This window comes from Talpa europaea (assembly GCF_964194135.1).
Source record: "Talpa europaea genome assembly, chromosome: 9".
Lineage (NCBI taxonomy): Eukaryota > Metazoa > Chordata > Mammalia > Eulipotyphla > Talpidae > Talpa > Talpa europaea.
In genome coordinates this window covers 108,437,730-108,453,275 of record NC_140076.1, presented here as the reverse complement: position 1 = coordinate 108,453,275, position 15,546 = coordinate 108,437,730, and the positions used below count along the sequence as shown (strand labels likewise).

The following is a 15,546-nucleotide window of genomic DNA, read 5'->3' as shown; positions in this document are numbered from 1 at the left end:
AGTGCTGGCAGCTTGGAGAGTTAAGTATAACAGTTTAGTAAAACCTATGTGATTCTGACTTATAATATTACAAGGAGAGTGAATTTTATGTTATTGCTTTTTAGATTACAGAATAAAGATCTCATTCTGTGGCAAAACTTTTATACAGAACGAATAACCATTTCCTATTCAAGTAATAGCAATCGGAATCAGAAGTTCCTTACACAACAGTAGATGCCTGAAGACATTTTTGAATGGAGATGTGACTTCCCTCTATTCAAGAACTTATGCAGGGAACTTGGGGTAACAAATTCTCAAAAGTACAAAAAAATCAGCACCCCAACTGCTTCATTGTCAGGAGGGTTTTCAAGGGCACATGAAAGCTAGTTCCGGGATGAGCGCGCTCCCACGGCGCCCTCGTGGGTGCCTCTCCCCCAGCCTTGCTTCTCAACACAAGGCTTGGGCTAAACAGAAGAAAAGAGGACTCAAAGCAGTGTTGGATTTTAACATTCAGGATTCACAGAGGATCTAATTTTCTGCAATAAAATGATCTGTTTTGTGTTTTTGCTGCAGAATCACATTCATATGGCAGTCTTATTTCAGGCACTTTTTAAACATGTTCATCTGGAATAAAAATCTGCATGAACCACGTCTGCATAATTCAAAATGAGTGTTGAGTGATTCTAGTCCCAAAATAGACAGCAAATCACCACCTGGTGCTCCACCAGCTTTCTCTATCGCAACACGATGGCGAAGGTCGAGCTCGAGATGTCTCTGAGGTGCCTCTCTAGCTTTAGTACAAAGATGGGAGTCATAAAAACCCAAACTACTCAGTGTCTACTTAAAAAAATACAAAAAGTTGAATTACACTAACTGTATTATACAGATGGTTTCCGCTACTATCAAAATAAATAACATGATCTGACTCGACGGTTTGACGCTGAGCTCTCGGGTGAAATCTGACGGAATGTCAAGCGCGGAGCAGCCCCTCTGGGGACTAGCTGCTGGTCGGCAAAAGGATCTCAACGTCCTTGCCGTTGGCCACGACGGCATTGGAAGAGCAGCTGCCGGCGAGGTCTTCGGCGGCGCTCAGAGAGGACGCCGGGGTGTGAGTTTTGGTCAGTGGCGCGGCAGTGGACGGAGAAGGGGTGAGGCCGGGTTTTTTGGGTGGGATGGGTGGAGGATTTCCTCTCTCAGCTCGGGGGATGGTCGGGGACTTGATCCCCGGAGACAGGGGGCTCAGAGGACTGGACACTTTCCCTGGAGTAGGTGAATGGCTGGCGTCGCTTCTCGGGTTGGCAGAGCTGGCCAGATTCCGATAGTCTGTGCCGAAGGGAGAGCTGTTGGGAGAGACGGGCTTGATGGGCCCTTGTTGGCTAGTGAATCTGGAGAGCACCTGAGTGACTGTGTTTCGGGCCAACTGCTTGGCGGCAGAGTTGTCCATGAGGGTGGGGGACAGATCCCTGGACGGGGGGCTCTGCAGACCACTGGCCTGCTGCTCCTGATCTGCCTGGGACTGGAATTTGTGGCGAGCCGCGTGGAACCGCTGGTTGACCCCTACTTGGTAGGACGACTGGTAGCCGGGGCTGCTGGCGGAGGAGCCCAGCAAGCGCTTATTTAGCACTGGGGAAGAGCAAGGAGAGGACGTGAGTGAGGAGGAGGCGGTGCTGCTGGGAGAGAGGGAGCTCCCGCTGGAGGGGAGATGACTGGGCGCTGGGACTGGGGTGTCCACGCCCAGGGGGCACCCGCCGTTCTCCACCGCTTTCTCCTGGGCCCCGGGCTTCTCTCGTGGAGGCACTTGGTGTTCTACACTGCTGCCTGCAGTCGGCTCCTTGGAAGTTTGGATCTCTGGGTCAAAATGGCCATTGGCTTTTGCGTAACAGTAGGCAGGAGTGGTGGGACCAGGCGACCCGGAGGCTGTCCCCTTGGCTATGTTGCTCCCCTGGGTTCTTTCGGCCTGAAAACTCTCCGTTTGGCAAAACACAGACACCAGCACAGGAGGCTCAGTCGCTGTGCCTTTGGCCACGGAGACCAGTTTCCTCGACAGCTCCCTGGGGCTGCTGTGCTGGGGAGAGGCCTCCAGGTCCTTCACTCTCTTCTTCAGACTCTCCATCTCTGTCTTCAGAGTCTTCGTCCGGTTCTCCTCCCGGTTCAGCTTTGCTCGCAGCTGTTCCCTTTCGATGTCAAACTCAGACAACTGCTTCTCCACCTGGGCCTCCGTCTGCAAGCCTCGCTTCCTCTCCGCCGCCAGCTCTTCCTCCAGCTTGCTCACGCGGCTCTTCTCCTTCTCCAGCTTCAGGCTCAGCTCCCCTGCCTTCTGGCCCTCCTCGGCCGCCTTGCTGGTGGCCTTCTTGCACTCGAGCACCAGCATGGAGGAGAGCTGCTTGTGGCGGGCGCGCTCCTCTTCCAGCTGACTGGACAGCTTCTTCTGCTCCTTTTCAAACTTCTTCACCTGGGACTTTTCAAATTCCAGCTGGAAAAAAAGCCAGCGCACATCTTGATTAGAGTAAGAATACAAAGGGATATACTGCCGGACTCATCCCGTGGTGTTTCCTGGCTGACTGCCCCTGGGTGACGGCGCATGCCTCGGCGCTCAGGGCATCTCCCCGAAGCAGGTGCACACCTAACCCAAAGATGTGCACGCTGCGCTTTTCTCTTCTAGTCCTTCAACTGTCTCAGAGTTAACAGTGGGAACGTGAACCCTCACTGTGTTTTAGGCCCCAGGATTAGAGCTAGAATTAAAACAGAAAGCTATACAAACCAAATTTTGTCATGAATGCTGCTGAAAACAAAACTTTAAAAAATTCAGTAATAATTCCATCTGGTCTTAGAAACAAACATAAATAGTTGCATCTGAATCATACTTTTTACACAAACGCAGTCTGTTTTAATCATCATCCCAACCCTGTTTCAGGCGCAGAGATTCTGAGTGAGAGGGCGAGGGCTGAAGGAGCCCTTCTAATCAAAAGTTCTCAAGCCCGGAGCCCTATTAATGGATGGGGGGAAAATAATTAGAAAGCCAAGAACTGCTAAGAAATGAAACCCCTGGTGGCCTGGGGTTAAGTCTCAGCGCTATCACCATTAAGGCCTGAGTTGAATTCCCGGCCAGGGTGGTGACCCACCCACAAGGCGCTGCTCCCCTCAGCAGTGTATTTCAGTAAAAATCTGCCAGCTCTGCTCCCTACTGTATGTCCTGTGAATCCTCTCACCCCCACACCTCTGCCCTATGTCCCAGTTTTCTAAGCAAAAAAACCCCCCAAAAAACAACAACAACAAAAAAAAAAAAAACAGAAAAAAAGAAAAAAAGAAATGAAACAGAAAACATCGATGTAAGGGTAAGGGCTTGGCTGATGTCAGGAGATTGCTATTCCAGGCATGTGTGCATGTGTGGCTACAGACTGGGTTGTGATGCAAAAAGGATTCTCACTGGGTGTCCCATGTCAAGAAAACACGAAAACTTGAAGTTAGTATTCCCTAAAGTATTTTAGTGACTGATTTATGTCAAAACCAGATTTTATGAAAACATATTTGCTAAACACAGAATACTACTTGTTCCTGAAGACTCACTATGTGCTTCTCCTGAAGCATACGAAAGGGCCTAACAACTGGAGGCTAGAAACCTGTTAAAAACTTGTTCAATCCAGCTGTCCCTAGACTTATTTGACTGCAAAATCCTTTTTTGAGCAACACTAACATCCTGCAGAACACTCTTTGAGAAATGCATTTCTAGGTGAATGCTGCCAGGAGCCCGCCGCCTGAATCACCTGCTGAGTCAGCCGCTCTCTCTCCTTCTCTAGCATGTAGGTCACGTCATCTCCCTCGGCTGTGTCCTGTGCGTGCCTTTGCCTTTCTTCCTCAAGGTCGAGGATCACCTTTAATGAATTTAAAGGGAAAAAAGTCACTTCCAAATATCAAAAAATCACATACAATACAATTAAATACAAAGTGCCTATGAAGCACCTAAGATAGTTCTAGAAATAGATAAATAAACCCCCAGTCAGGACCACCACGGAGCACACTGTCCAGCAGGGTGAAAGACACGCAGCTACGTGCTAGGGAATGGTCAGGTGTCTGCTTTACTTGAGCTAAGCACAAAATGGCTTGTACACAGAGATGGGGGCAACTAATTAGCTGCAGGGGTTGAGAAGCTTCAGAGAATTAATAGGTCCAGGACCCTGCGGGAGACAGATGAGGGGGGTAAAGGAAGACAGGGCCGCAGGAAGCTGAAAGCTGAGGGTGTCCCCACAATCCTCAAGTCACTGGAGGCACCAAGAGGGAGCCTGAAAGCAAACATTTCAAATAGATGACGTCCTAACTGCGCCTGCCCAATCAGTAACACGCATCCCGCACGTTGAAAGGCCCCATTCCACTTCTCCTGGCGCCAAAGGATGAAGCCCAAGTTAAAGGAAACTACAAATTTAAGAGGCATTTCCATCTGACCCTGCCTACAACTTGTTCCCATATTCCAAAGGGCAATGGCTTTCTTAGTAGCTGTGCTCAGGCTTCAGAGGAGCCCTGTCCTCCCAGCGGCCATTTCTCATTATTTTTTCTCTACGAACATCTTTTACGAATGGAGAGAGGAAATCTCCTGGGTCATGAATTTCTCACACACACACACACACACACACACAAAACAAACAAACAAACAAACAAACCCCCCCCCCCACATTTTCATGTACTTCCAGTTTTTAAAAAACAACTAATTTTTCAATTTAATAGAAAGACAATTGTAGATCATCACCTCTTTCTTCTGAAAACCTCTCAAATTACAGAAAGAGAATGAAAAGAATAAAAACGCAGTAAGCACAAAGTGTGATAACATTTGAAAGAGGGGGCCTCCCTGGTGGCACAAGGGATTAAGCACTGCACCATGAAGCAATCCACAGCATCTGCAGCACGAGTTCGATCCCCGGCCAGCCAGGGAGCAACCCATCCACATGGCAAGGCAGACCTCTCCTGGCTCGCCCGCTGCTCCCCTCAGCAGTGTACTTTGGTCAATCTGCCTGTTCTGTTCCCCACTCTGTCTCTGGTGAATCCTCTCCCCTCCTGCATCTCTGGCCTGTACCCCAGCTCTTGTATGCGTAAATAAATAAATCTTTAAAAAAAAAAAAAACATTTGAAGAAGGAAAAGGCTGGATTAGAGGTAACTATTACACTTCAGCCTGCGGGAGGAAGCTACTGTGCTTCCTGGGCCCCAACGAGATGTGGAACCCAGAGGAGGCAGACACTGCAGCAGAGAGGATGAAGAGGGACGAAAGCAAGGGCACTGACTCAAAGTCTGTCCTTGCAGAGTGTACGGTAAGTGATTTTCAGGCTTTTCTGCCCTCCCGTCATTAGGATTGGTGATGGATCTGCGGTCCTGAATGCATGCCTGATGGTGGGCACCTGCGGCAGAGTGTGGGTATGCGTAAGTAGGTACACCTGGGCTAAGAGACTGGGCTTATAAGGGCGGCGTCACAGGGACGTGAGTAGAGCAGAGAGCAGAAGAGAACGAAAGAGCGAAAGGAGCAGAGAAGCAGAGACCACCAGAGAACGCCGGAGAGCAGAGAAAGCATGAAGACTTTCTGGGGGCCGGGAGGCCTGCCAGCCCCTTGCCAGCCAGGTACCTGGTAAATCCCAATAGAAGCCTGCAAAAGCCACCGAGGGCTCTAGGACTCTTCTCCTTTACCCTGTCTGCTCGGGTTATAGAGATCCTGCCCTGTGTCATCCTGCCGTTACACAGGAATTAGTTCCTTGGCCCCTCAACTTGATTCCTGCCCATAGACTGTCAGCAGCCACCACCTACTGTCCAGGCCTAAGCCAGATGTTTCTCCCCCGAAGAAACAGAATGAGGGGCCCTCCCTGGTGGCACAAGGGGTTAATTCTTAGCACTATGAAGCTAGCAGCAGCCTCTGCAGCATGAGTTCAATCCCTGGCCAGGGAGCAACCCACATGGAGCAGCAGACCTCTCCTGTCTCGCCCACTGCTCCCCTCAGCAGTGTACTTCGGTCCTTTTGCCTGCTCTGCTCCCCGCTCTGGCTCTGGTGAATTCTCTCGCCCTCCCGCGCTTCTGACTGTACCCAGTGTGTGTATAAATAAATAAATCTTTTTAAAAAAAGAAGAAAACAGTAGTTCCCGAGTGTTGGGGAGAAGAGGGATTGGGAAGAAGAACTAGGGAACTCTCTGTATTTTTCATAAACAAGCAAAGGAATCATGTAATTTTCTGTTCAAACCACCGCACTTCTGAGAGTCCAAGGGGCAGAGTTAGTAACTACACCAAGCAGTGGGCATCAGCCGGGACTCGGGCAAACTGGGACTAGAGCACCCTCATATAACCCGCCACCAGCTACTTGACGTCTAACAAAGTCACTTCCGCTTTGGCAAAACACTTAACAGAAGGCAGTTGGTTAAGAAAATTTAACACTCATAGAATCTTACATGGAAATACAGTTTAAGGAATTTTTTTTTTTTGAGGGAACAGATGCTCAGGGGAGGCAGCTGCTGCTCCCTCTTCTCCACAAATCACCCCAAGTGGAGGGGGGAGCCCTTTGGGTGTGGACTGCACCTGCCCTCAATGCCACAGTGAGTTTGAGGAATTTTGAATTCTTTTAACTTCTCCGTCGCCCCAATTACCTAGAGCCACACATGACACCAACACCACATGTCCTGTGGGCACGCCAGCCAGTGTGCAGAGTAACTCACCTGTGAGCGGAAGGCTCGCCTCTCAAGGATGTTGTGGAGATTTTCTTAAAGGATCCCAAATTTCAGCTACTAATTCCAACCCACAGACACCTTCAGATTACTCATTCTAGACCAGATGTTAAACTTTTCTGGGTCTTGGAAAACTTGGAGAACTCAATTAAAAGTAAGAAAAAAATTCATTTTTTACAAAAATGCATAAGCTTTTGGCATTCTATGTATTTTCTGGAGTATCACGGAATATCTGTGTCTCATCCATGGTTAATAACCTCCATTCTGGCCTTTCATTTGAATTGGTGCAGGGAAAGAAAAATCTTGCATGAAAAAACCCTAAGCAATCTGTCCAAGGTGTTTTAAGCAGATGGTGCTCCAATGCAGGTAACCAGAAAAGCAAATGATGGTCCATTAAACTGCAGCTGCTAATCCAATTTTTTAGAATCAAATGTTTTCAACAAAATGCACTCTCTTTTTTGGTATAAATGTAAACTGATAGTTTAAAAAAATGTAGATTTTAGCTAAACACCTTTTATAGGCCAGTAAATGGCAAGTAGTGGAATAAAATCACAAGCACCAGAATTCCAATGAGATGAGGTGGAGGAACGCACAGGTTTGCCTTCCTAACTTAGGGGTTGCAAGACCTGGAAACTCTCTCTCTCTCTCTTCCTGAATAAGGGAGAACAGCTTTAAACAACCCCAGGGATTGTTTATGGTTTCCTGAGAAGTGAATGAAATGAAACTCAAAACTAGGAATACATTAATCTATTGGCTGGTTTGTTTATAGACAGGAAAATTCTCTCTTTTTCTCTCTCTCACATAGCATTCCCTAAATACCTGTTAATCTTTCTATTTATCATTTGGGTAAACAAAAAGAAAATGCTCTGCTCAGCTACTAGTTTGGTCAAACCCCCACTTGTTGCCAAAGTCTGGATGATCAAGAGCTGAAGAAACATACCAAATATTCCTGAGTGTCCCATCAAGAAGGAATGCCATCTTAGATAGTGTGTCTGGCACACTCCCTAAAGTTAACATTTGCAGTAACCTGTGTTTTTTGTCTTCACGCTCCTAGGTAAGCTACTGGGCTTTTTGACATCTGAGACCTCCCAGCTGAATTCATGTGAACACTGGCAGCTGCCAAGTAAGTACTAGGCCTTATTTATCAAATCGCCACATACCTTGCGGTGTCTGCTCTCAGCGGCGGCCAGCTGGGACAGCATGCGCTCCTGCATGTTTTTGCATTGCTTCATCACCACCTTGAGAATGGAGAGGGGGTTTGTGCAGACTGGCTGCTTTTCGCCATCATTTTTCTCCTTCAGTGTCTCAAAGTCTCTCTGTAGGGCCATTAAAGGATCACTGATGTTGTATTTTCCATAGCGTTCTTCAATGAAAGTATCTCTGTGTTGGGCCTGGAAAGAGGAAAAATAAGCATTTTGCTTATTAAAATTATCGAGCAGGGGGATCTGCTAGTGATTATAAATTAAAGGTGGTGTTGTAGGAATGTAACCTGTGAACTACAAATCAGATCATTTACATACAGAAAACATCAGAAAGGTGGCATGATAGAGAAAGAGAACAAATACGCAGACTGTGCTAACCATGTATGAGACATTGTTGTGAAGCCAGGGCCCTGCAGCACAAGCTGAAGTGAAGACTGGCTCTTTGCCACTGGTAAAGCAGTGGTGGTTTTGTGCCGGGCCCCAAAAGCTCCTTGCGGGCAGTGCAAGTGGCAGCGGGTGGTGGGCATTTTACCGCCTGCTACCACTGGGGCCCAGGCTGCAGGTAGAGGCCAGCTGTGATGGCGGATGGCTTGAGGCCTCTACCATGTCACCCCAGGGCGTGCAGCCCCTGGCGCAGGGCTGCCGGGAGAAGCACAGCCCCCCCTTGGGCCAGCTCCAGTGCTGTGGCTCCTCCAGCTGCAGCCTGTAGAGAGGCCTGTGGATTTCGTGCCTGGATCGCAGAATGGACCCATCAGGTGCAAGCTATGAGCTTACTGGTGCTATGGCCCAATCAGCCACGGGATTGAAAATGGCCCAGTCAGGTGGGGGCCCCTGAAAGAGTATATAAGGCAGGGCAGGAACCAGCCTAGAACAAACTAGGCTCTGACTGACTCTGAGGGGGCGCTGTTCTGGCCTCCAAAGACAGAAGGTGAAAGGACAAGCAGCCGAGAAGGCAGAAAAGCCAAAGAGAAGCCGAAAAGCTTTGCAGAGGCTGGGGGTCACTGCCGTCTGGCCCTGCCTCTGACACCACCTGAAAGGAGCACCAGAGGCCCTGGGCCTGGTGTCTCAAAGGGCTGTTGGTTGCTGGTGTGGGCCAACAACTCACAAAGAACTTTAACACGATGATTCTGACACTGGTGGCTGGTGGTGGCCAGCACTGTTGACAGGTGACTGGCACTGTGTCCGGTCACCTCTAAGAGCTGTTAACTGCTCCTGAGAGTCTGCACCGCCTCCTAGTGCTGCTGCCTCATTTGCTGTCTGGCCCAGCGTCCAGTGCTATCAAGTCCCACCTCCAGGCTGTGGCTGCTGCAGCGTCATCTCAGCAGCTCCACCTGTGAGCACCTCCAGCTGAGGGGAGCTGGATCCTGGCCTCTGCCTGCCGGCTGCCACAAGCTCTAGGCCCTCACTGGTGTGACAGCAACTTTTGTTTAGGACTTCTGGACACTGTGGACACTATCTGGGGTGAGATAAATGGCTGCCTGTGGCCTTAGAACGCTTTGTTTCCCCTGTTTGCTAAATAAACCCCATTATTGTTGTTCCCTGAGCGTCAGTGGTCTTGCAATTGTGTGCGTGGGTGAGAACCCACAGTGACTTGTCCTCTACCTGGCCACTGTCCTTGACCCTTATAGCACCCCCCCCCCCCAGCACTCTTTCGGTTCTAAGCATTCATATTTATATTAACTTACTTAAATGTTACAACCCTAAAGGCAGTGCTGTCATCTCCACTTTGCAAATGAGAAAATTATTCACAAAGAGGTCAAGTAACTTTTTCCAGGTTAGTCATCCAGAAGCTATCAGCACTGGGATTTAAACCCACGCAGCCTGCTTCTAAAGTCTGTGTCCTTAACCACGACGTTTACTGCTTCTACTTAATGTTTATATCTTTTCTGTTATGGCATCTGAATTTCTAAAATACCGTCAGCGTGATAATTTTGAGTTTATATATTCAGACATCTAACCAGGTGGCTATAAAGGATATGAAAGAAGTATTTCCATAATGTAACACAGGATGATCTGTGACTAGTACATGCAGAACCTCACTCAGTTCTTGGTGGGGTCAGGGTAGAAGTGGTCCCAACTACAGGAGACAAAATCCCTTCTACCTGCTGCTAACTTCCACCCTCTTCTAGTCTGTTCCGTGGCTACCTCCCACTCTTCTTTCTGCTCCCGTCAGGGCTCAGGGAGTTTGGCGGATGAGAGAGAGGAGGAGCAGGGAATGTGGGCCCATGCAGGCGGGCAGTGGGGAGACACTCAGGCTTCCTCGTCTCCAGTTGCTCCTAGGAAGCACCTTACAGGTGGCACTTCATGAGCACCACGTATTATGTGCGAAAGGACAGAGTAACATTAACAATTATTTCACTAAATTGAAAAGTTTCCTGAGACATTTTATAATTAAAAAAAGCCCTGTTAATTCAGCATTGAGGAAACATTCTCAAATGGACTATGGTGGAAGACTAGGAGTGTTTGCTACGGTGTGGTGATATACATCAGAGGGGTGTGACCCTATTCCTCTGACTCACAGTGTTGTAAACCAATGTTAGCTCAATTTTAAAAAAGCATGGCAAATTACTATATAATACATGGTTTCAAATGAAATCTAGTTATGGAAATTGTCATGTATCAATTTAAAAAAATTATTAGGAGCTATTTTCTTACCACCACAGTCTATAAATAGGAAGCCAACTTGAAAGGAAAGGGAAATTCACAGTTTAATTGCAATGCGTAAAAGAAAAACCCACAGGAAATTAAAGCAAACGTGTAGTTTCTATAACACAGAAATCTTTTTCACTGTTGAAAATCTGATGTCTCCTTATTCATTAGACTATCCAAGTTCAAGATCCAGGAATCACTGAGCCTTACGCTACTGATTTGTGTTGCTATCAGCTGGCAATTGTTCAAAGCAGAGTTGGAAGCCTTGGCTTTTACTTCTGGCTTGTCTACAACCATCTTGTGCGATGACATTATTGGAGAATTGTCATAACTATATAATTTGTACACTAGAAATAAGATGAGCGAAACAGTTTGTTCCTTTAAATTACAGATAACCATCTCCTAACCCTGACATAAGCATGTTTGTGCACCAGGGAGCATGAATTATAAGGAAAGGGACTTGAGAGAGTCTAAGACAAAAATCCTACTTTTTTTCAGCTCTAAATTAAAAACTAAATTCTTAATAAAATTTCAAATAGTCCCTAGGTCTATTCTTAATTGGCTGTTTTATTTTTTAAAATCATGGGAATAAAACTAGCTTTCAGTTACAATTTAAAGGCAATCATGACAAACAACATGAGACTAATCAGTGTTCTCCTCATTAAGAGCCTGTTTCTTTAAGCTCGGTATCACTGCATGAGCTTGCTAACCCAGGACCCATTGATGGTATTTACTTGAAGCTATTAATGTGTTAGGGCAAATTAAGTCAAAAAATCTCTTTTTAAGAGTTTGAAATTCCACTTTTCTTCTTATCCATGATAACCATTTTTGCATGATTAGCAATGATAAAGGACTAATAATTTGACACTAAAATAGGTTGAATAAGGCAAAAGAAGCAGAAAAAGTAACCCTGAACACTTTATCACCTTTTCCCTTTCAGAACACCATGAAGAAAGCAGGATGGGACAGCAGGAGCTGGGAGTACATTCATGACCTTGACATCTGGTCTGCTGAGAAGCTGTCCCTCAGGTTAAATATATAGTTAACTAATCTTTAAAAATATGACTCTTTAAAACCGATACTGTGATTACCTTGTATAATTAATAAGCATCAGAGAGTTACAAATAATAGATGAGGAGCTTCTTAGGTAAGGTCTCAGCCTTCTCTGACAACAGGGGTTAAGCTGTCTGTTTTCTCTTGAAGTACTTTACAGTAATTCCATAATCACTTGCATAGTAATTACAGGTTATACAAAATTGGTGGCTTTCCACATAAATGAAAAGAAGCTGTGGAATAATCTAAAAAAGGCTCCCAGTTACAAAAACAATCCTTTTAAGTACATTCTAATATGGGACCCACATATGGGAAAAATGATTTCAGTCAGTATTTATCATACCGAACAGTAGACTGAAAAAATGGGAGGTGGGATAAGGTATTTTCTAACCAGCTTAATGACTCAGGTGAATTGTATGGATGACAGGTCTAACAGCACAAATAATAACCACCAAAAATGGGTAAGACTTGAAGAAGGAACGCTTAAGCGGCGGTGCAGACTGGTTATCAATTCCTACGTAACACGTTAGTCCAAAATTTAATAGCTTCAACAGTACACATGTTTTTAATCTCACAGAACATATTTCTGAGGAACTGGGAAGGTCTCGCCTTCTCTGAGAACAGTGGTTAAGCTGTCAGTTTTCGCTTGACTCTGAGCTGGCCCAGTGTCTCATGAGGCAGCAGTCAAGTCTATGGTGAGGGCTCAGTCATTTGAAGGCACAACTAGGTCTGATGGAGTCATTTCCAAGCTGGCTCACGTGGCTGCGGGCATAGCCTTGATACTGAGCATGTGCTGCTTCCCACAGAACGTGCCCTCACATGCAAGAGGGAGGCAGACACACCTGCCAAGACGCAAGTCCTAGTGTCTTTTATAACTTAACCTTGAAACGACACATTATCACTTCTGATGTATTCTGATGGCCACACAAACTGACCTCAGTAAACATGGGAAGGGTGATACAAGGGTGTGAGTTTCAGGAGGCGGGATCATTGGGGCCATCTTAGAGAGATCTAAGTCTCTAGACTGAGTATCAATACCAAAAACTGCCAAGGCTGGGTTTTAATACTTTGGTGATGTTTCAGCTACTTCATAAAAAATTTAAATGATCTGGATTTGACTTTTGGGGGGAGAAGTTCTGTAATATAGTTAAAATCATCCATTTCTTTTTTTTTTTTAAAGATTTATTTATTTATGCATACAAGAGCTGGGGTACAGGCCAGAGGTGCGGGGGGTGAGAGGACTCACCAGAGACAGAGTGGGGAACAGAACAGGCAGATTGACCAAAGTACATTGCTGAGGGGAGCAGCAGGCGAGACAGGAGAGGTCTGCCTCTCCATGTGGGTTGCTCCCTGGCCGGCCAGGTATCAAACTCGTGCTGCAGAGGTTGCGGACAGCTTCACAGGTTGTGTCTTAACCTGTTGTGCCACCAGGGAGGCCCCCAAATCATCCTTTTCTTGCACTTTTATTACTTTCACTTCAATAACCATATACTGTACTGAACAGATATTCCTACATTGCCAGACAATGTGATAGTTTTTAATTTCAGACAACAGGAAAATAATTGGCTGGCTAGACAGATTCAAGATAGAGCATATACAGCAGGAAAAACACATGGTCATCTACTACTCATTTTTACTGTCATGGGCTGGATGAAATCAACTACTACTGAAATCTGAAAATCACATAATACTCTTGGAGTCTGCTATGCTTGCTCTCCAAAATTTCAGCTTGCCTGTAATTAGCTTCAAAAAGAAATGATTCATTCATCTTCTGTCCCCTCCCCAATATAATTTATGCTAATTATGTGTATGTATAAAATGTATAGTAATATAAAGAGTATGATAAATATATACATGAAAGTATAAATGCTATTTCCTACAGCTAAGTGTATATTTCATTCTTAAAGTAGGAAATCTGTTTTTTTTTAAAATAATATGAAAAATGATTTCGAATCTAAGGCCCTTCTAACTAGGGTTTTATATTCAAATACAAAGCTTTATTTTCAAGACTCAAGCTGGTACCACAACCGGCGCGGGACGAACCTTTGCCTCTTTGCTGTGTTTGCCAATTGTGAAGTGGTACTTTTAAAAGCAGTCAGCAATGTAAACATTGTGCCTTCAAAAATATCTAAACACCTCCCTACCAGGGATAAGAAAGACAAAGAACATGATTCTAAGATGGTTTTTAATTATCTACCAAAGTCTGTTAAAAACAATTCTTTTCATATACAAGCTGAATCTAATCTTCAAATAATGTACACTCTGGAGTTCCTGATGGGCTATAAATAGCCGCTTGAGCAACGGGAAATAGTGACCATTCTGGATAATGATGATAACATTTTAAGTATATGCCCTTTGTTCTGGAAGTTCCTTTTCACTTGCTGAAGGAAAACTGATATTTATTATTTGCCAATACTGTTTTTTAAAAGATTTATTTGTTTTTGCATACAAGAGCTGGGGTACAGGCCAGAGTTGTAGGGGGTGATTCACCAGAGACAGAGTGGGGAACAGAACAGGTAGATTGACTGAAATACACTTATGAGGGGAGCAGCGGGCGAGACAGGAGAGGTCTGCTGCACCATGTGGGTAGCTCCCTGGCCAGGGATTGAATTCACGCTGCAGTGGCTGTTGATAGCTTCATAATGCTGACACTTAACCCCTTTGTGCCACCAGGGAGGGCCTATTTGTCAATATTGTTATAAGAGTAGATTTAGCCTTATTTGTTTTAAAATTTAGTTTTTGGAAAATGGTACAAAATTTAACATGGGGATAAAGAGGTAAAACTTCATGATTTAAGAAATAGTCTAATACAGTACTAAAAATTTGGTACTCCTTCTACTTAATCACAAATTCTATATTCTCCGTTCCAGCCTTTCTTATACATTTATTATCTTTAATTTTTTTTTTGGCTTTAGAAGTCTAACAGGGCTGTATTTTATCTACTTTATATCTGTGTTACATTCATCAGCTCACTGAACTTCTCTGTGACTCAAGAGTCCTTTGAGAGAAATAATCTACCTATAGGTTGTTGTAAAAATTAAACGAATATTATAAAACATTTCCTGTATTACCTGGAACATAGTAAGTAATGAATTAACTTTTCAATAGCCAAAATTAGATTATCAGCTTTTTAAAATTTTAGACCCAATGACTAAGCCTATCCCTGAAGATTTAAGATCCTATAAAACTGGATTGGTTCAGGAAATCTTCACTAAAATAAAACAAAGTTTTTCATCCCCAGATAACTCCAAAGTAATACATTACTTAAAAAGATGGATAACCAATAATGCAATCTATACTGCTCACTTAGCAACTGATCCTGAACTACTATTGACATTTTATGTGATGTAGTCCACTGGTATTTAGAGTAGATTCTGCTTTACAATACTAATTTGTTCTACAGACAGGATTGTACGGTGAAAATACTGGAATGTGAACCCAATAATACACTGATATTGCATAATTCATTCTAAGATGGCATGATTTGAAAAATGTGGCACACTGTTAAGCTTATATAAGACTGATTTATACACTAAAACCAAAAAATACTGAATTTCATTTTTATTAACATTAAAAAGATGAAATTAAAAATAAGTAACTTAAACTGGAAACAGTTATTTAACAATCACTCAGAATTTGCTAGTGGAGTAGATGGGAAAAACCAAATTTTCATACCAACCCCCTAACTTTTTTACCATGACTGTTTTTTTATGACTTCTTGTTACAATTTGATTGAAACTCTCTTTTCAACATGCTCTTTGGGAACCAACAAATGTTATAAAACTCTACAAACCAGAAGTCAAATACCCAAAATGTAAAAAATCAAAAACAAAACATCTGTGTTATCAGTTTTAGCATGAAAGCATCCATGACTGAAAATTAAAACATTTCTGTACTTTACTAAAAAGACTGTGGACCCGTCAAAATGATAAAAAGACCATGTTGGCTCACACGCTAACAGTTATGCCCAACC

The 15,546-nt window shown here is 44.5% G+C and overlaps 1 protein-coding gene across 1 annotated transcript in view; it reads right to left on the bottom strand.

The window, feature by feature from the left end:
• Positions 1 to 976: 976 nt before the first annotated feature.
• The window catches only part of CTTNBP2NL (CTTNBP2 N-terminal like), a gene marked incomplete at its 3' end in the record, with an annotated part of 34,792 nt that continues 20,222 nt past the window's right edge, over positions 977 to 15,546 (bottom strand). Inside the window, exons 2-4 of the mRNA XM_084242668.1 lie at positions 7,830 to 8,060; positions 3,744 to 3,851; positions 977 to 2,452 (exon numbers count right to left, since the gene is read on the bottom strand). Coding sequence (XP_084098794.1) covers positions 977 to 2,452; positions 3,744 to 3,851; positions 7,830 to 8,060 — 1,815 coding nt within the window. The remainder of the gene's footprint in view (positions 2,453 to 3,743; positions 3,852 to 7,829; positions 8,061 to 15,546) is intronic.